We start from the raw sequence: 19,582 nt of genomic DNA on the forward strand, positions 1-19,582 counted from the left end.
GTGTGTGTGTGCGTGTGTGTGTGCGTGTGCGTAGATTATATGTAACGTGTGTTTACATAATGGATATGTATATTATGTATATACAAAAATGCTTAATTGTATGTATATGTAATATATATAGTTACAATTTTGCTTTTTACTATAATCTTAACTATAATAAAATTAATAAATCTTGATGTTTATATATTTGGTTATAGCTAAAAATGATAGGCATAAGTGAATTTTTAATAGTTTTATTAATAGATTTTTTAAGTAGATGAAATTAAATTACTAATTTCATTAATTTTAAATTACAGACATTTTTATTTTTTTATTCGTGAACTTATACATATTATTTCATAAATATTTATACTCAAACTATGATACATTGTTATGATTTACAAATCATAATAAATCCATTAAATATATATTCTCTGTGTAAACACTTATATCCGTGGTCATTTGTTACAGCAGCTGTTGGAATTCATAGAATCGGCTTTCTCCCATGTGCCCCTGCACACGCGCTGTCCACTCTTCTGCATCTCACCGCACCCCCGGGCACTAGCCTGTAAGGACCAGCAGCAGGCCTGCTTGCCCTGTGCCTCCAGTGGGGCTCCTCCCAGGGGCAGGACCCGCAGGAGAACAGAGGTGCTGCTTCCTCTGGGGACTCCCCGGGCCAGGCTGGATCCCTCCACTAAAGGCAGCAGCTCCGGCCAGAGGGTCCTCTCTGGGTTCTGGTCGTCACCCCCTTCCGTGCTCCTTCAGGTAAAGGAGGTGCCTCCCCCGATATGCACCCCTCAAGGTGGCGTTCTCAGGCTCTGCCCACACCTGCATAAATAGCCCTTTTGTGAAGCTCTTCTCGAAGTTGGAATGACCATCCATTTCCTTTGGGACCCTGATGGGTAAATATGTGGCTGGGGATGGGTGTTCGCGTGGGCAAATCATTATATCGTTATGTCTGCCTTCATGTGTGTTCAACATTCTCTATGACAAAAGGTTTAAAAAATACGCCAGGAGTTTTAAAAAAACAGAAGCATTACTGCAGCCCTGGAAACAGAACCTCCAGGTACCCTTCAAGAGCATCCCGCTGCCGCCTTCCAACCATCCTCACGCGTGCAAGATGGCTGCTGGAGTGCCAGCTGTTGTGCCTGAGTTCTGAACATAAAGGGGAGACATAAAAGAAGCCATCTGTCTCTTGTAATGTCACACCTGGACAATTGTGCTTACAGAGTGGACTCGTGGTTTGTGTTTGGGATGGGCACATCACCTCTTGAACAAGATCGGGGTTGGTAGTAAGCAAGGAGAGAGCAGATTGGGGCATGCATTTAGCATTCCCCGACACCCTCCGTGAGTCCAGTTGCTGGAAGTCTCCCACCTAGTGGGTCTCTACCAAGGAGCTCTAACAAAGGCTTAGAAGGACCCATGATGGGGTTCTCAGTCACTGGTCAGGACCAGACCCCAGGATTCGGTGAAGGGTGACGCAGCCAGCACTATGCCCGACTGGACTCGGGCTTGGAGCTTTTAAACTCCACCTGTCAGTGCCCTGTTCCAGTGACAGTACCTCTTCCACAGCCTCGAGCACCCGTGGTCTTGACCGTCTGTTGGGTAACAGCAAGCTTCTTTTCATTGCAATTCAACCCAAAATAACAAAAGCAGAAGAGAGAATTTGTTTTAAAGATAGGAGTATCCCTGGGAACCAAAGGGCTGGAACCAGAATCTGGTAATTGAACACCTTTAACACTGTCTCTGTCCCTGTCCCTCTTCCTGTCTCTCTCTGTCTCTATGCCTGTCTTTGTCCCTATCATGGTATCTGTCCCTGTCTTGGTCTCTGTCCCTGTCTGTCTGCATTTCTCATTTTGCTCTTCTCTGTTGCATTCTTCCCTCCTCTTCTGAGCTCCGAATTCTCAGAGATTCTGATTGCCTGATGTGGATCAGATGTTCGTTCCTGGACCAAATGACTGGCCAGAGGAAGACTGCACGGTATACATGTGTGTACATGACGTGTACTACGTCTCTGTCTCTGGTCACAATCAGTTGAGGAGCCTCCGCCTCCCTTGCTGCGTCCTGCGTTGCTGACGAGACTCGATCCGCTCACGTCGGCAGGCCTTCCTCTGCTTCCACACACCCGTCTCCCCGCGTGTACGACGGGGATCATAAGATCTCCTGACTCTCGGGATCATGGTGAGGCGAAATCAACAGGAAACACCCAGAATCATGCCCGGCTCACAGTGCGCTCTCCGCAGCGTCTGGGATTGTTCTCAGAATCTTGTATATAGGTTGAAACTCGACCATCCCAGAGTGCGACCCCTTCCTCTCCCCCGGTCCCTGGTGCTGTGTAACCACGTTCCCAGCTTTGGCAAATTTGATGCTTTACCGTGGGCCGCCTGCCCCAGTGTGGACATGCCTTGCCCTGGACAAGCCAGTGATCTGCCTGAGTCACCTGGCCGCGCCCTCCTGCCTCCCTGGCCACACCCCCTCCAGCCAGTCTAGAGGCGCACCCCAGCGCTTTTGGGCTCCCAGACTCAGGGCACTATTGGCCTGTTCCAGTGAGTCCAGACAACCAGAGACCTTTGCTATATCCCGGGGCCTATGGGAATGACTCACACTGGCCAGCCCAGTCCTGTTGTCCCTGGTTAGCCCATTCCTTCCCGGGAGGGGGCCCCGTAAAGGCTCCTGCTGCCTCCCCCCACCCTTGTAAGCCCTGGAGGCAGGGCGTGCCCCCGCCTTCGGAAACTGTTGGAAGATATCTAGCTGATCAGTTGGTTTTACCCTACCTCAGAGGTTCTGTTAATGCCCGTGTTCTGTTTTCATTTTTACTTTTATTTTTTAAAAGATTTTATTTATTTGTCAGACAGAGAGAGAGAGAGAGTGAGCGCTTCCTGCCAAGCAGAGAGCCCGATGCGGGGCCTGATCCCAGGACCCTGAGATCATGATCTGAGCCGAAGGCAGAGGCTTAACCCACTGAGCCACCCAGGCACCCCAATGCCGGTGGTTTAGAAGGTGTTCTATAAAAGGTCACATCTTTCCTGCTCCAATGTCATGGGGGAGCCAGGATGTGGCTCTGGGGCCCAACATTCTGCAGGGGCTCCAGGAGGAGGGTCTGGAATTTAATTCCTGCCCCGGGCAGGGCTCTCTATCCCCCTTGGGCGTCCAGCCGCGGGCTCTGCTGCAGGCCTGCTCCCTCCCTAAGCCCCACACCCCCACTCCTCACCCAGTTCTTTCTAATCTGATTATTCAAGCATGCCTCCGGTCCTTCAGGATTTTGCTGCTGATACTTGCCTAGACCTTGCATTTGGAACCTTCAAGCCTTTCTATTCCAAACACTCCGGCTTTGTGATTCCAAAGCTTCGGGTTTCAAGACTTGTTTTCTCTCCCAGGAAACTCAAAAGCCTCCTCAGAAAAGAAAAGCCAAGGATTTGACTCTTTCTTACCAAATTGGGTGGTGGATGTGCCCATCTCTGTCCCCAAATGCTGTAAGCTCAGAAGGGTCTCATTTGCGTAAAGGATCAGGCGTGTGTGTGTGTGTGCAGGACACGTACTTATCAGTCAATATTTTGGTATGTTACCCTGCCGCCAAAGAAACAGGAAAAAATTTGCATAAAGGCAGAATCTGAGTTTATGAAGTTATTCAAAGAATAGTTGTTTCCAAACTATTGAAAATCTTCTAGAAACACGTCTTACTGTATTTAAGTCCTATGGAGCAAAATTCCATCTCCATCTACTTATTGCGAAATAACTGTTTTAACTATGTGAGTCCAAATAAAAGTGCTTATGTTAAAACTGACGGCTCCGAGAGGGGGAACCCCTCGTAGGTTCTTGGACTGAGGGCCTGAAAATCAAGTCCCATGAAGAGGAAGAAAGGGTTTATTTCTTATGCATGGAGGGGCGCTCACAGACATGAAACGAGCCCCCCAAAGTGGTGGTCAGACCCGCAGACTTCTACAAAACCCGTCGGAACAAAGGGTCTTGAACATCTAGGGCGGTGAAGTTGGGGGCGGTCAATGCACTTGGGAACTCACAGCAGGTCAGGGCTGTTCAGTCAAGTTCATCTGTGGCGGCCAACTCGGCTCTCACTCTCCCCTGGGGTGGGGGGATTTATGGCCGACCTCATTTCTCAGAAGTGTCTGCTCTTAGCCAGATCAGGGAAGCTCCGAGCAGCCTTCTTTCTGTACCGTCCATTGCCAGCGGTCTCCAGCTCAAGAACCCGGGTCCCGCAGGGCCGTATTTCGGGCGGCGCGCTCCGGCCCCTCCACTCCCTCGGCCCTGGGTCGAACACTTGTCCCAGCCCTAGCGTAGGGACGCGGGGGTAGCATCAGGGATAGGGAGAGACGGGGGGAGACAGGATGACGCAGCGGGGCTGCTGTGAGCACGGGCATGCTGCCGAGCAGGAGCCGCCCGTGGGAGACCAACCCTGCTTAGTGCCGGGGGGGCGTTACCGGGAAGGATTCTCGGGGATTCGGACACACGGAGGACACTGGGCGCATCGGCGCCGAGGGGAGCTGTGGGTTTGGGCGCGTGGGCTTGTGCGGGTGGGGCCGGCAGAGGGACGGGGCGCGGGCCGTGAGTGCACCCCAGTTGTATCCGGCAGGGGGTCCTCTGCAGTGGGTCCTTGCCAGAACGTGAAAGTCGGGGGGCGTTTCATAACCTCCGTTGTTCTCCAGGAGCTCGGGGCTTGGGGGAAGGTCGTTGTGGCCGGGGCTGAGCGCCGTGCCTTGGGACCTGGGGGTGCATCGAAATTCGCTGTTAGTGACACCCCTGCAGAAGTCACAAATGCGGGTGCCTTTCCGGTCAGTCGTCGGGTGTGTCTGCTGAGCCTCGGTAGACGCGCCCGGGAAGACGGGCCAGAGGAGGACAGTGGGAAGGAAGCCTCAGCAGGTGGAAGTAAGTGGATCTCTAGACTATGTAAGCGGTTTTTCTGGGTATTTCTAGAATGGAGGGCCAGACACCAAGAACCAAGTCAGGGTCCTCGTACAGAGTGACTGGCCTCTCCAGGTTCTTGCGAAGGTCTGGTTTGGGGAAATACTTAGCATATTTTGGGTATGAGATGCTAAAGAGTAAACTTGTTTTCAGGGTGCCTGGGTGGCTCAGTCATTAGGCGTCTGTCTTCAGCTCAAGTCCTGATCCCAGTGTCGAGGGATCGAGCCCCGCATCAGGCTCCCTGCTCAGCGGGAAGCCTGCTTCTCCCTCTCCACTCCCCCGCTTGTGTGTCCTCTCTTGCTGTGGCTGTCTCTGTCAAATAGACAAAATATGAAAAAAAAAAAGAAAAAGCCCACTTCCAGTGGAGCGCGCCCTTCTGCTCAGGGAGGCTTTGGCCGGCCGTGGTGGTTCCAGGGCCTCCGCTGGGAAAGGCTGCGTCACGCTCCTTTTTCCTTCCTAAGAGAAAGCATTTGTGATTTAGCTGAATTGTGTACATTTTCGGAAAGATGTTTCTCTCAGCCTGGATTTTCAAGGCCTATTTAGGAGTCTGAAGGAAGTGGATTGGGGCACACTCTGAAACAGACGCGGCCGGAGGGGAGGGTGAAGTCAGTCCTTCGAACTGAAGGCCGCCCTCAGCTTCCCCGTGCTCTCTCGTGCCGGGAGTTCCTTCCGTCGGTGAGCTGCTCTTAGAAACTGCTCGCACCCGCCCCCCGCCCCCGGGGCCGGGGTTTCGGGGCCCTGTCCTTGGTTTCCTCGCTCGTCCTGACCCTGAGGTGCGTGTGGCTTGGCCCCGGGAAGTAGTGAAGCCTCCGGGTTGGTTCCCAGCCGGGTCCCTGGGCCGCAGGCCTGAGTGTGGACCTCGCTTGGCTACCCCGGAGCTCCCTGCGGGCCGAGAGGGGACATGACTCCACAGGCGACATGAAAACAGACAGAAACCGCCCCCCACCTCCCGCCCCGGGAGGGTTTCCCCACATCCGGTGTAGGGACTCCGTTTTCCTTCTGAAACGGGGACCATCTGCTCATCAGACACGCGGAGTGCGGTCGTGTCACACCCGCCTGTGCGCCTCACTCGGCGTGTCACCGTGTGTCACACTCAAGCAGGCCGCGTGGAGTTTCCTCCAGTAACTTGGTCCGCACAGGATTTTTGCTTTAAACACCATTTGTAGAGCCCAAACATGAGGCAAGAAGGAACTTCGCTGTATCTTCCGTTGAATGTGAATTCTTCCTTTGTTCCTCGCTAGACTCGGACTCCCGATCCCTCCCCAAAAGAGTTCAATTTCCCGAGAACTTCCAGCATGAATGATGACCTTTTTAGGCATCTGGGGGGACCATGAGAACATTCAGAATGACCAAGGTCATGCATACGTTGTCAGTACACTTCCTCGCTTTGTGGGGTTTCCAAGGGTCAGCCGGCTGTCCCCCAGCGGGAATGGACATTTTGGGAGATTCAGGTGAAAACTCATGTGTTCTTTGACTCTAAGTCTTAAATTCAGATGCTGCAGAGTAAGAGGTACGGATGGATGCCGGGTGCCGGCCACGAGCTTGTCTGGAGATGACATCTTGGGGAGGGAAGGTGAGCTGAGTCTGGGTGGCCTTAAAAGGAAAAACCTTGTGGAAAACACTTCTCTTGGCATCGAAAGGTACCCAGTGGTTAGTACTGAGTAGGATGCCCAGGGCTGCAGAGCCTACAGCCAGCGTGTCTCCGTGGCCGCGGCACCTGCAGACTGTTTCTTGATGTGCAAACTGCTCGTCTCTTTTGATAATAGACCCCTGTTTTTTTTTTTGTTTTTGGTTTTTTACTTTTAATTTCTCAGTGTTGCAGGATTCATTGTTTATGCGCCACACCCAGTGCTCCGTGCAGTCTGTGCCCTCCTTAATACCCACCCCCAGGCTCACCCATCCCCCACCCCCTCCCCTACAAAACCCTGTTTGTTACTCAGAGTCCACAGTCTCTCATGGTTCGTCCGATTTCCCCCAACTCGCTTCTCCTCTCCATCTCCCAGTGTCCTCCGTGGTATTCCTTCTGCTCCACAAGGGAGTGAGACCGTATGGTAACTGACTCTCTCTGCTTGACTTATTTCACTCAGCATCATCTCCTCCAGTCCCGTCCATGTTGCTACAGAAGTTGGGTATTCGTCCTTCCTGATGGAGGCATCATACTCCATAGTGTATATGGACCACAGCTTCCTTATCCATTCGTCCGTTGAAGGGCATCTTGGTTCTTTACACAGTTTGGCGACCGTGGCCATTGCTGCTATGAACATTGGGGTACAGATGGCCCTTCTTTTCACTGCATCTGTATCTTTGGGGCAAACACCCAGTAGTGCAATTGCAGGACCATAGGGAAGCTCTATTTGTAATTTCTTTTTTTTTTATTTTTTTATTTTTTTTTAAAGATTTTATTTATTTATTTGACAGAGAGAAATCACAAGTAGACGGAGAGGCAGGCAGAGAGAGAGAAAGAGGGAAGCAGGCTCCCCGCTGAGCAGAGAGCCCAATGCGGGACTTGATCCCAGGACCTCGAGATCATGACCTGAGTCGAAGGCAGCGGCCCAACCCACTGAGCCACCCAGGCGCCCCTCTATTTGTAATTTCTTGAGGAATCTCCACACTTTTCCAGAGTGGCTGCACCAACTTGCACTTCCGGTGTAAGAGGCTCCCCTTCTCCACGTCCTCTCCAACACCCGTTGTTTCCTGTCTTGTTAACCTTTGCTGTTCTAAGTGGTGTAAGGTGGTCTCTCAGTGTGGTTTTGATTTGAATTTCCCTGATGGCAAGCTTTATTACAAAGCTGTGATCACCAAGGCAGCATGGTGCTGGCACAAAAACAGACCCCTAGTTTTTAACTGTGTACATGGCTGCTTGGATTAAAGCCTGTGTTTCCAAGTGTCCCTTGCAGCTGGGTGTGAGACACACTATGTGACTGGAGGTAGGAATTGTCCTGAAAGAAAGGAGGTAGATAAGACTGTTCCTGCCTTCCTTCCACTCTCCTACAGCTTGGAAATCAGGTGTGATGGCAGGGCTTGGGCAGCTACTCTGTGGCATGAGGTAGAGATGGCTGTGTACTGAGGGTGGGGGAACAGGATCATAGAGGGTCTGCGTCCCTGCCCCCGGGAACACCACGAACTCCACAAGTGCTGTTCACCCCTGAACTTGGAGAGAAAAAAATGCCTTTCTCTCCTGCTTATGCCACTGTTACCTTGTGTTACTGGTCAGGTGCAACCAGGTGTAATCCTAACTGACAGCCTCTGGCTCCCTGCACCTGAGCAGAGTGAATTCTTCTTAGTGTTTCATGGTCAGAGTGTTTAAATGCCACCACCTTTGGAAATCAGTTGAGAAGTAAAGTTGCATGTCTTGTGGGAATGAGGGGTCTCCTGAAAGTGATGGACAGGTGCTGGGGAGGGACCTGAACCACAGGCAGGGTCCCTGGCGGCTTGGAACCAGGTATCTGGCAAGGACAAGATAGTATCCCAGGACCATGGGACAGGCACTGCAGAGCAGGAGGAGAAGTTCTGGGGAGCCCTGGCCAAGTCCTGGGCGTGGTCTTGCTTGTCCTTTGCGTGTTGGTGGGAACGAACTCCACAAGTGCTCTGCACTTAAGAGTTTCAGTTCTGCTGGCGTAAATCAGTCATGTTAGACATCAGGAGAATTTAATCCATCTTCCCCATTTTGGATTCACTTTTCAATACAAAGCTATTGTGCAGCCTCTTCTCTGATGTCTGTGTCCTGTGGAATTCTGGTCCCCCTTCAGAGGGACCCTTTCAGGCAGTAGCTGTCCTAGTGTCGGTCTCGGCAGCATGTCGGGTCACTGGAAGGCTTCAGGCTGGGGTGCCTGCAGCCCTGAGATCTGATTGACCGGGCAGGAACGCGCCGCAGGCACCAGGACTTCGGGTAGGGAGGTGTCTCGTGTGTCGTCCCCACACGGCGCCCCTGACATTCCCAGAGGCTAGTGGGCCAGGAAGGGGAAGTAAGGGTGGGCGTGGAGAGACGCAAGAAGAAGGGACCAGGGCAGGAGGAGGCGCACACTCTGTTCACTGGGAAAGAAGAGGAAGACGGCAACCCTCCCGGCACCGTCGAGAGCTGTGGGTCAGGGACAGGCTGGCGGGTTCAGCCGCAGAGCACCGGCTGCCACCGAGCCCCCGCGCTCTGCTCTGTGGAGCTGAGCATCCGGGCGAAGCCGCCCGCCCGGCAGGCCTGGGCAGTCCACCCCCTCGGGACGGTGGGGCGGGGCGGGCAGCTGAGCCGCCATGTAGCTGGGCCGAGGGGAAGTCGCGCCTCTTTGCCGCGTAACACAGTGCCCTGATGTGTGCATCACACACACGCCCCCCCCCCAATATTCAGGGGTCATGGTGTCTCGGTTCTCTCTGGAGATTTACTCCTGGATCATTCAAACCTGCGTTCATCCAGCGAACTGAAACCGATACACAAAGTGTGCGAACACGAGGCGCCCCCGTCGGGAGAGGCTCGAGCATCAGTACCCGGGTCCAGGGCTGGGACACGACGGGGGTGGCGGGCGGTTTGTCGCGGACGCGGCTCCCATCAGGAATGCACGGTGGCTGTGTTCGGGGCGGAGGGCGACACGCTTTATTCTGTGCACACTCGGATTTTGGCTGTTGGCTTTGCACAGTGAGTTACAGGGCGTCAGAAGGCGGGGGGTGGGGGGGGCGGGTCTGTGCGGCGGCGCTTGGCCCTGAGTCCCGTAGCAGCTGATGCCCTCTCCCGGCCTCCCCCTGCCCGGCCCTCTACTGCAGGGACCGGATGTGCTAGCCACGCCCGTGATGGTCTCTGGAAGCCCAGACAGGTTTTGGGTGAGGGTCTGTCTTATAACTGGACTGTTTCTTGATGGTTCCATTGAACTGGCTTGACGCGGACCGGACTGGAGCCGAGGCCCGGGACTCCGTCTCTGGTTCGCACCCAGGCCTGGGCATGGACGGTGCGGCCGCGGGCGGGCGCCCTCACTCCCCGACGCCCCGCTCCAGGGTCCGGACGAGGTGCTGATAGGTGTCTCTCTCCGCCTGCCACGAGTGATACCGCCTCACGTACTCCCTTCCGTTGGCCACAATTTCTTTTTCTAGCGCGGGATCACGAACCAGTCTCTTCGCCAGCTGAGCGAACTCCTGCAGAGGGAGGGAGAAACGGTGTCGGTAATGGGCGAGCGGGGATTTGCAGGGGTGTCTAAGCCTCTCCCTTGGCCGTGACCCGGCTCTGGGGATGTGGCCCCGAGGGGGCCGGAGAGCTCACGCAGACACGGGCTGAGCGAGAAACCACACAAACCCCCCATGCGCGTGCAAGCACACACGCGTGTCAGGATGGCCATCCGCGGGGGGCGCGGAGCCGTCAGCTCTACCTCCCCGTCGCTCTCCCCTGCGTTTCCCAAAGCTGCTGTTTCTTTTTTTCACAGGGACCCTTAAATCTGCTATTTCTCCCCTCAGCGTCCCCTGGGTCCGACTCCAGCCCCCGAGCCCCGCACCTCACGCTGCTGCCCCTGTGCTGCTTGCTCCCCACCGTGCTGGGGCTCCCCGTTCCCGGGCATGGAGCGTGTCTTCAGATGCTCTGCCTCGGCGAGAAGTGCCCGGCTTCAGAGTCCGAGCTGGCTCGGGTCCTTCCGCAAGACGCAAGGGAGCTGTGGCTCTGGGCCAGCGAGTTAACGGAGCCCCACGGGGACCATCTCCTCAGGGTCGGGGGCCCCTGACGGGTCAGCCCGGCCGTTCCTCAGACTCCCGCAGGAGAAAGAGGGAGACGGGACTCGACAAGCCTCAACTTGCTGGCGTTCCCTTCTGTTGCGTAGCTTCAGGCCGCGCGTCTGCTGACCGGTGCTATCTACAGATGTCACAGATGCCACCACCAGCGCCGGGGCGGTCCTGAGGCCCAGCTTCTGGGGTCACAGCCCTCCGTAATCAGAATGAGGGTTATTTTGATTGTTCTGGAGTACTGAGTCTATGTTGCACGACATCAAGAGCAGAGTTCGTGAGCCCGGAGATCTGCATGTGACCTCACTCTCTACCTTCAGACGGGTGACCTTGGGGACATTCCTTAACTTCCTGTGCCTCTGTCTCCTCGTCTGTAACTAAGCGACAGCAGCAGCACCTGCTCCATGGTGTGTCGACAGGACAGATCGTGTTGGTGCAGAGGGCCTGGGTCTGGCCTGGCCCAGACTTTGCCTTCCCTGTCCCCAGGGCTCCTGGAAGCCCAGGCAAACACCAGCAAGACAGCCGGGTCTGGGATTAGCATCCAGTGCGCTGCTGTGTGAAAGGAATGCCCACATACTCTCAGAATTACCGCGTCGAATGCTCTTCATAGCTAACAACATAAATAGCAATATTTATGATAGAATGGAGTTCATATTTTTATGCCTTATGTTTCCACTCTTTAGTTCTTTTATAATAAAAGAATATACTTATTCCCACCTCCTAGCCGAACAACAGCATTCTTACAGAAGTCATTCGCCAGGCTTACACCTGGTCTGTTGCTGGACGACACCGGTCTGGTCTTGGATTTATCTGACATGCAGACAGGCTGTTAGAATGTCTAGACAGAATGTGTGGCCGTTTTCTACCCGAGCCTGAATGACGGAGCTTCTACAGATAGGACGTGAGCAAGTGCACGGTTTCCTCTCTGTGCGGAAGACCGGACAGAAACACAGACTCACATAGAGCGAGAGCCCCTGGGGCCGGGGAGATGATGCAGCCCGGCTGGCGGGCGGGGAGCCCCGTGTGAGTGGCCGGAGGACAAGGGCGAAGCAGAGCATCGGGACAAGCAGAGGGAAACCTGCCCCGTGAGTCGAGGACGGCTCTCGTCCAGGCTGAGCCGGCTCCTGTGTGCCTGCCGACGCAGCAGTGCCCTTGGAGACATGCGAGGCGACAGTCAGCCGTGCGCTTGCTGGGGCAGACCGCGTGTCCTCTGTCCCCACGGGCGGCTGCAGTCTGCTTCCCCGGCTTGTGAACCTGTGCTCGACCCACAGACCACGTCAGAGGTCACGGGTCTGACCTCCAAGCACAGGTCCGTGGCTTCTCGGCTCCACCGCTGCTCTGAGGCCTGGGCTGCCCGGAGGGTGAGAGCACGGGGACACGGACACCCGCCAGGACCCGCCTGGCCCGTGAGGCAGGAGGATCTCCAGCAGAGCCCCCGGGAAAGAAGCGCGCATGTCCGTTCCCCTGGGATTCTGAACTTCTGGCTGTAGAACTTGCCAGAAAACTGGTCAGCTGATTGCCAAATACCTGGGGGCAGGGGGTGCTTGTCAAGGGCCCCTGCGGCACCTGAACTTGGAAATCACTCGGGAGAGTGACTTGTAAGGCATCAGACGGGATGTCCATGGAGCCGAGTGAGGGAACCCCACGCCTGGGAGCTCAGAGGCCTGTCTTCATGCTGTTCTCAGCACCCAGAACCGAGCGCCCACCCGTGCCGCAGCCACGTGGGCGCGGACTTCACGCCACATCCTCAGTGCTCTTCAAGAGAGGCCTAAATCCTGCATACCTCCATGCGTGCCGTGCACACGGAAACGCGCCCGTGGCCTACCCGGACTGACCCCAGGACCACAGATGTGCAGGCCTGGCTCGGGCTACACATCTCTGACATCAGAAAACACTGAGTAGGCCGCCGCTGCTGAGTCCTGAGTTCCCAGCTCCCCTGGCAGATGGGGCCTGCCCTGCCCCATGCCCAGGCCCTAACCCACACTTAGTCACCTGTCCCCTAAGTCACTGCTGCTGAGACCTTTCCCCTGAATCCCTGGGACCGGCCTTCTCTCGCGGAGGCACCGCCAAGGTCCAGGGAACGAGAAGCGGGTCCGCCGGGCAGATGTGATGCTCACACTCCTGTTGGGATCCCTGTCGCCACACCGTCTCCCCCACGCCACGGGGCAGGGGGCTCTCGTGGGACGCGCACAGCCCTGCGGACCGCACCCCGGACATGGTTCAGAGAAGCGGCCCATCCCGGCCCCCTTCTGGGAGCCCCATGGGCTTCTTCCCAGAGACGCTAAAATCGACTGCGCAGAAACGGAGCTTCGGGCGAGGATGCTGAGTTCAACAGCCCTAAAGCTCAGGCCATTTTGCAAACAGCACCCGGCTCGCACCCAACCAGTCCCCCCCGCAGACCAGGCCTCTGAGCCCGGGGAGGCCCAGGAGCAGCACCCTGGATGCCTGGGCGCACGTCCCAACCCCTGCCCGGGGCTGCTGGGGACAGGGCAGTCCACGGCTCTGACCCATGCGATGGGAACGTTAACCCTCTTGTGCTCCTGAGTCACGGACAGAGCCGCTCTGGTGAGGCGCAAGCCTGTTCCCGCGCTCCGCTCTGTTGAGCACATCAAGCGTCCGGCCTGGAGCCACCAGTGGGGTCGGGAGGGGCCTCAAATCCACAGCGGCAGCTGGCAGCCGTCGCGTGCTTCCCTTTCGGAACCCAGGCCTGGGGGCCACGATGATGGGGCTCAGGCCCGCTCTTACTACCGTATGCCCCACGGGCGCTCCGGCCGTGCCCCTACGCAACGCACTGCAATTCGCAAGTCCGAACATAGCAACAGTCCCGTGAGGCAAGACAGACAAAGCCACGAATAACTAAACATCAGCTCAGAGAGGACTTGGCTGCCAAGTGAGTTTTGACATAAAATTCCCAAAAAATCAAATTGCTTTTCAGGTACTTTTTGGATTTTGGAAATGCAGAAAGGGCCTGGGACTCTGGGCTGTCCCCAGGACGCTTCAGACAGAGGAGCAGGAGCAGAGAGGGGCTCGGGGACCGCGCCCAGGGGCCCACGGTAAGCGTCAGCGTCCAGGACGGGACTGCGCTCAGACCGTTCGGCCCTGGACCTGCGTCCCCCTCCTCCCGCCTCGGCAAGCGAAGGCCAGAACGAGAGGGAACGCCATGAGGAGGCGCTGGCCCGGGGGAGGTTCCAGGGGGCAACAGTGACCACAGCCGGGTCAGAGAGAATGAGCGGGGCCTCAAGACAAGTGGCGGTAAATCTGCCATGGAGTCATCCTGGCTGTGCCTCGGGGACCCGGGATGGATGTGAGGCTCCCTGGCAGGTCGTCCAGGGGAGCGGGCTGTGGGAGACAGACCTGCGGGTGAAGGCCACCTCCAGCCCCTGCAAAGGCTCCTGATTCTTTGTCCCGCTGAGGCTGGGCTCGGCCACCTCGGCCCACAGACCCTTGGGGGAGCAGGGGACGATCACTGGTGGGCTGGTGGCCGCCGTCCTGGTCCACACGAATGTCCACACACTGCCCTGTTCGTAGCCAGCGCAGTCTCCCTCCCTCGGACCTCAGCCACCCGCCGTGCCTTCACGTGGCCACAGCTCACGGCCACGGCTCTCTTGGACCCGGCTCCGGGAATGGCCCCGATGAGCAGGAGCCCCTGAATGGCGAGCAGCCCAGCTGTCGGGGTCCACGCGTCGTCCCTGCTCCGAGGAGCACCTTCTGCACGCGGTGCGCAGTGCCCCCGGGGGAAGAGCGCACGGTCTCTGCACCCGTGGGAACAGAAGCGGGGATGGGCTCACCACCCGCAGACTCGGCTGAGCTCAGCAGCCGCGGACACGGGCCGCTCACCACAGACCGTGAAGCCAAGCGGCTGCGGAGTGGCGAGTCCAGGCAGGGACGGGGACGCGTCCCCCGTGCGTGTGACCTGCAAAAATAGGAGGTTGTCTCCAAGTGGCTAATGTTAGTTTCTTTTTAATTTTTATGTTGTTGATTTTTCTGTAAAAACCATGTGGACAGTAAAAAATCAGAGCCCGCCGCCAGCAGACGGAGACCATGGGGCCGCGTCAGCTCTGTGCCCGCCGCGCTCCTGCGAGCCGGCCCCGCGGTTCTTGTCGGTTTCCGCCGTTTCCCTGCGCCCCCGCGCGCCGCACCCCTCCAGCTCCCCTGCGGCTTGCCAACACCCCAGCTCCCGTGCACGGGGCTCTGCCGCCGCCAGGACCTTCCCTGTGGGGCACCTTGTCCTTCGAGGCCAGCCTGACCCTCGCAGAGCAGAACCTGAGAGAGTCCCGGGGTGGATCCTACCGCGTCCGACCGGGGGTGCTGCCCACGGTGCTGAGGGCGGGGAGAGGCTGTGCTGCCCTATCTCAGGACCACGCTGCCTGGACCACAAACCCCTGCGGCTGGACCTGCCCTCCCAGCTTCTGCCTCCAGGACCTCACTCGGGGCCCACCACGTGGCAGGGCCTCAGGGAAAGTCCTCTGACTCACCTGCCGTGTGGCGGGATCTGACTCCCTGCCTCGTGGCACAGCGACGGACAGAAGCCGTCACTCTTGTGCTGTCACTTGAGGCCCAGACTCTTCTTTCTGGTTGGTGAGTCTCTCCACTCCCGAGACACCTGAGACCCTAACCCACTCTTGTGTCTGGAGGGCAAGGCCTGGTCCCGAGCTAGGAATGTGCCTCCTTGGACATGACCTCGCTGGGAATGTCGCCGCTGCGGTGACGGTCCTGTCCCTCACTTGCTCACAGAGGGAACAGCCCGCATCTAGAGCAGACGTCTAACGGCTAGCCGCCCAGCAAGTCTCCCCTGGATGGTTGGCGAGGCCCACGGCGTTTAAGCCAAGAGCCAACGGAATTGTCAACACTCACAAGTGGGTAAAATCCAGTTATAATTTGGGAGTTCCAGCTTGTCTTCAGACATGGCAGGGCGTGACTCGGGCCTGTGGGCCCAGGGTGACTGGCGGTGGGCACTGTCGGGGCCCTTCGCTCGCCGGGGGCGTGTGGTCTGCCCTGCGGCCCCATGTGAGAGCACGAGCCTCCTGGCCTTGCGGGAGCCTGGTTCAAACCTGCTGCTTCTCCCCCCCCAACCCCTCACAGCCACACTTACTGCGCACACACTTCTTCCCTCACAACCTCGCTCCTGCTGGTGGGGCTCACCAAGGCCCTGATAGGACTGACCCCATCTTCCGTGTTCCAACGCCAGACGCGGAAGCCGCTGGGGCCCCTGGGGAGACGGCGCCCGCACACGCAGCTGCTGGGCCGTGCGCCTGACCCTGACGGCCAGAAGGCGTGGGTGCTCAGGACGCCGCATGTGGGCGCCAGTCTGTCCCCTGACCGCGGCCACGGTGCAGAGGCTGTCAAGGGGTGTGGAGACCGGACCGCGGAGTGCCACAGGCACGGGGAGGGGAGACGGGGAGCGAGGGCTCAGGCGGGGACCGCCATAGAACCCAGGCTGTGCTCTCAGAGGAGAGATCAGGTTTCCCTCGCGGCTGCTGGTTTAATTCCATACAGACGTTCACAAAATAAACGAGCACGAGGACTGCCCTTGACCACCACTGATGTCATTCAAGCAAAGCCCGTGCGCGGTTTGTTTGCTGTTTCAAAGGGTGGGGGGGGGTCTGATATGTGTGAGCGATCGGTGAGCCCCCGCCTGGTCGTCTCTATCACGTCCATCAGGGACAAAGCGCGCCCACTGACTGAGTCCAGATGCAGCCACTGTCCCCCCTTACCAGGTTAAATGCCACTTCTGATCCGTATTTGGGTGCGGATTGGAAATAACCCTTTCACACTCCGCGGCCGGCCGGCGGTGCGTGCCGCTGAGCCTGGGGCTGCGCGGACTCCCCCACGGTTGGCGGCTTATTTAAAATGCGTCTCATTTTGGAAGCAGGCTCCCGCCCTGCGCTTGGTCGGGTCTGGTGGCCGCCGTAAAGAAGACAAAACAAAGTCATGGTGACGGCCCTGTCTAGCAGGCTTTTCAAAGTGTGTTAACACAGCCCGCGGCCTCCCCCGACGTGAGACCTGAAGTGTCCTTTCGTTTTTTAAAATCCTTTGTGACACCAATATTGACGTCGTAGAATCAAAACAAGTCCTTGACTTTGTGTGCCGTGGCGCCGTGTCTCTGAGCCGGGGGACATGACCCTCCTGGGGGGAGGGGACGCTCACTGGCAAGTGTCAGAGGGAGGCCCTGCCGGAAGCACCGTGTTGTCCTCGTGTGCGGACGCCCGCCGAAGTTAGAGCTCCGGAACGCGCCGACGGGGGCCCGGGGAGAGGACAGTAAATGACCTTGCGGGGGGGGGAGGCACAACTGCCTGACCCACAAGCTGGCGGGTGTTGACTGCCACAGTCCCAGAATGAGGTAGAAAGCAGCAAGCCGGGGTCTGGAGAGCGACGCCGCTCAGGCCGCAGGCGCTGCCGCCGAAAGGGAAGGCGTTAGCGGCCGGGATGCCTTCGGCTGGACAGTTACCCGGGAGCCCCGGGCTCCTTGGCTGCTGCATCGGCCTCCCCAGCCCGGGGCTGGGGGGCAGCACCCCAGGCCGCAGGGAAGAGAGGGGAGCATGGTTGTGGCAAGGGAGAGGGAAAGCTGTCTTGGATTAAGCATCTGCCAGAGGAAATCTGAAAACTGAATTTTCTAATATTTGCGTTGACTCTAATTTTTAAGTGTAAATCCCCACGCTCTTGAATATAACATGTGCTCTCGGGAAGACGCCGGCAGGCAGAACCTAAGTTTTAAAGACTCAAAGGACAAAACTCAGGCCTAAGGCATTATCTCCTGCCGCGGACACCGGGTGTGATGGAGGCCGTGCCTCTCCCATGAGGACAGCCGGCTGGAGGTCTGACACACTCAGACCCGTGTGTCCCTCTGCCTGCGCCCGGCACCGCCCCAGGGGGCAGCAGGGATCACGAGCTCTGCTTGTCCCAGAGAAGACAGCTTGGAGACCCAGGCCAGGCCACACGTCCTGGGCCCAACTGCGGGCAGACACCCACGGGCGCACCCCAGACCCCTTCACACACTTCCCGGAGGTGCCCCCGCCCCCCGTCATGCCCCGGCCGTGTCCGCTCCCGGCTGCACTGTCCCACGTGTTGTCTTCACATAAAGTGCTGGCTCGCTGCGTGCGCTGTTTTGAGGCATGACGGCGCTCAGACACACGGCCATCTTGCTGAACACCGGTAGGTGTTCTAGAAATCCACGGTCTGTCTGAAGAGCGCCCGCCCGGAGACCAGAAATCCAAGCATCAGGGGGCCTGACGGGCTCAAGGCCGCGCCGATTGTCAGAGGCAGGATGGGGAACAGGAGCAGGTCCTGTGTTTGGGTCTCTGTTCTTGGATTTTCCGAACTGCCCCTGGGGCCACAGAGGACACAGGCTGTATGCAGGGCTCCCGCCAGGGAGGGGCACAGGGCACGGGCCGAAAGATGCGAACCCCGGACCGTCCGCGGGAAATGCCGACGAAAACCGTCCCGGACAAACGCTTCCTTACCTGAGGGTCTGAAAACAGCAGGCCTGTGACCTCGTGCTTCACCACCGCCGCGTTCCCGGGGATGTTCCGGGCCAGCACCGGCACTTCCAGGTCCATGGCCTGCGGACGGGAGAGAGAAGACCGGTGGGCAGCCGTGACTACGACCGTCCCCGGCGGACGAGCCTGTGTGGGGGGAGTAGCGTCTGTGCCTGCCAGGCCTCCAGCACCGCACCCGATCGAAACGTTCCACTGGCATAGTATGTCCTGCACTGTGAGAACTTACTGTTGCAGGTTCTGGAAAGCTCTATTCTGCAAGACTTTGGCATAATTACCGTGGTGTCACGAAGAACCCCCCCTCGCCCGTCGCCTCCCGTGTTCGCTTGACACTTGTGCAGTGACAGTCTGGAGCGCACAACCGTAATTACCCTAATGACTCTCCCAGTGAGTCATGCGCCCCCAGCGCAAGCCGCAGGAACGGTGCCAGCGGCCTGGCACGTCTCTCTGGCACGCAGACTAGAGTAAGAAGGAACGCGATTCGTCATCCCGACTGTGCACTGAGCAGGCTTTCCACCCCCAAGGTCTGGGATCGGCTCGCGGCATCCGCGGCCCCACACAGACGAGCATCGAGGCCTTGGAAGGTGCCTGAGAGCTCAGCGGGCAGAGTTGGTCTCATCGGCCCGGCCGGGCAGCGTCTCCAGTTCTCCTCCTATGGTTCTGGGGAGCCCCCGACACTGAGCCTCCTGGGGCTGCTTAGACCTGTGCCCATTCAGCGCCGCTCACTCAGGAGCCCTCCAGCACGTGAGAGGGATGTCCCTTTGCAACCTGGCATCCACGGCAGGATGGGTTTGGCGTCAGGAGCAAACCGATAATGTGGCTTTTACTCCACAAAAGTATGTTTTAGACGCTCTGACTGTTGTGGCATCTCTTCTCATGTCATAAACATTTGGTCACAAAGGGGTGAGGTTTGATCTTCAGAAACATAAAGTTATCCAAGTGCAGCAGGTTTCCGCCGTCCTTTTGTAGTGTCCCGTCTAGGGTCTTCGATGGTCACAACACTCGGGAAGGAGGCACCGCGCGGCACAGGAGAGCAGTAACAGGAGCGGCCGCGTCCCAGCACCACCGTCCCAAGGGCTTCCGGCTCCTGGGTGGGCCCGGGGTTCTGACATGCCGCAGGCCCGTCTGGAGGCCTGGAAGACAGCAGAGGGCCTGGGATCGAGAGGACTTGGTCTCAGTGAAGCTCTTGCTTCACTGTCTTTGCTCTGGGCCACACAGTGCATGTTCCCCTCAGACCGCAGTGCTGTCCCCTGGAGTGAGGAGGAGCCCTGACCCCGCCCAGCGCGGCCCCCCCGCCCCACGATCCTGCCCGTCGTGGCCCCCCTGCCCCTCGATCCTGCCCATCGCGGCCCCCCTGCCCCACGATCTGGCATCGCAGCACCCCCCACCCCATGATCCGGCATTCCCGAAAGTTCCTCCCGCCACTCTGCAGTGCAGCCCAGGAACCGCTGAGGTAGCAAGCCTGCGGACGAGACTCTGGATTTCTCCCTGGTTCTCGGCTGAAT

The 19,582-nt window shown here is 57.8% G+C and overlaps 1 protein-coding gene across 4 annotated transcripts in view; it reads right to left on the minus strand.

Annotated features, from left to right (window-relative positions):
- Window positions 1-293: 293 nt before the first annotated feature.
- The window catches only part of GLT1D1 (glycosyltransferase 1 domain containing 1), a 91,132-nt gene continuing 71,843 nt past the window's right edge, over window positions 294-19,582 (minus strand). For 2 of the 4 annotated variants that reach the window (XM_059408186.1, XM_059408190.1), the window contains 2 exons: window positions 18,045-18,143; window positions 9,456-10,011 (listed from right to left, as the gene is read on the minus strand). In XM_059408186.1, the coding sequence (XP_059264169.1) occupies window positions 9,850-10,011; window positions 18,045-18,143 (261 nt within the window). In that variant the 3' untranslated portion in view covers window positions 9,456-9,849. Of the gene's footprint in view, window positions 4,699-9,455; window positions 10,012-18,044; window positions 18,144-19,582 lie in introns of those variants that run through there. The other 2 variants (XM_059408188.1, XM_059408189.1) reach the window with 2 other exon arrangements.

The sequence above is a fragment of the Mustela nigripes genome, chromosome 8 (assembly GCF_022355385.1).
Source record: "Mustela nigripes isolate SB6536 chromosome 8, MUSNIG.SB6536, whole genome shotgun sequence".
In the NCBI taxonomy this organism is placed as follows: Eukaryota; Metazoa; Chordata; class Mammalia; order Carnivora; family Mustelidae; genus Mustela; species Mustela nigripes.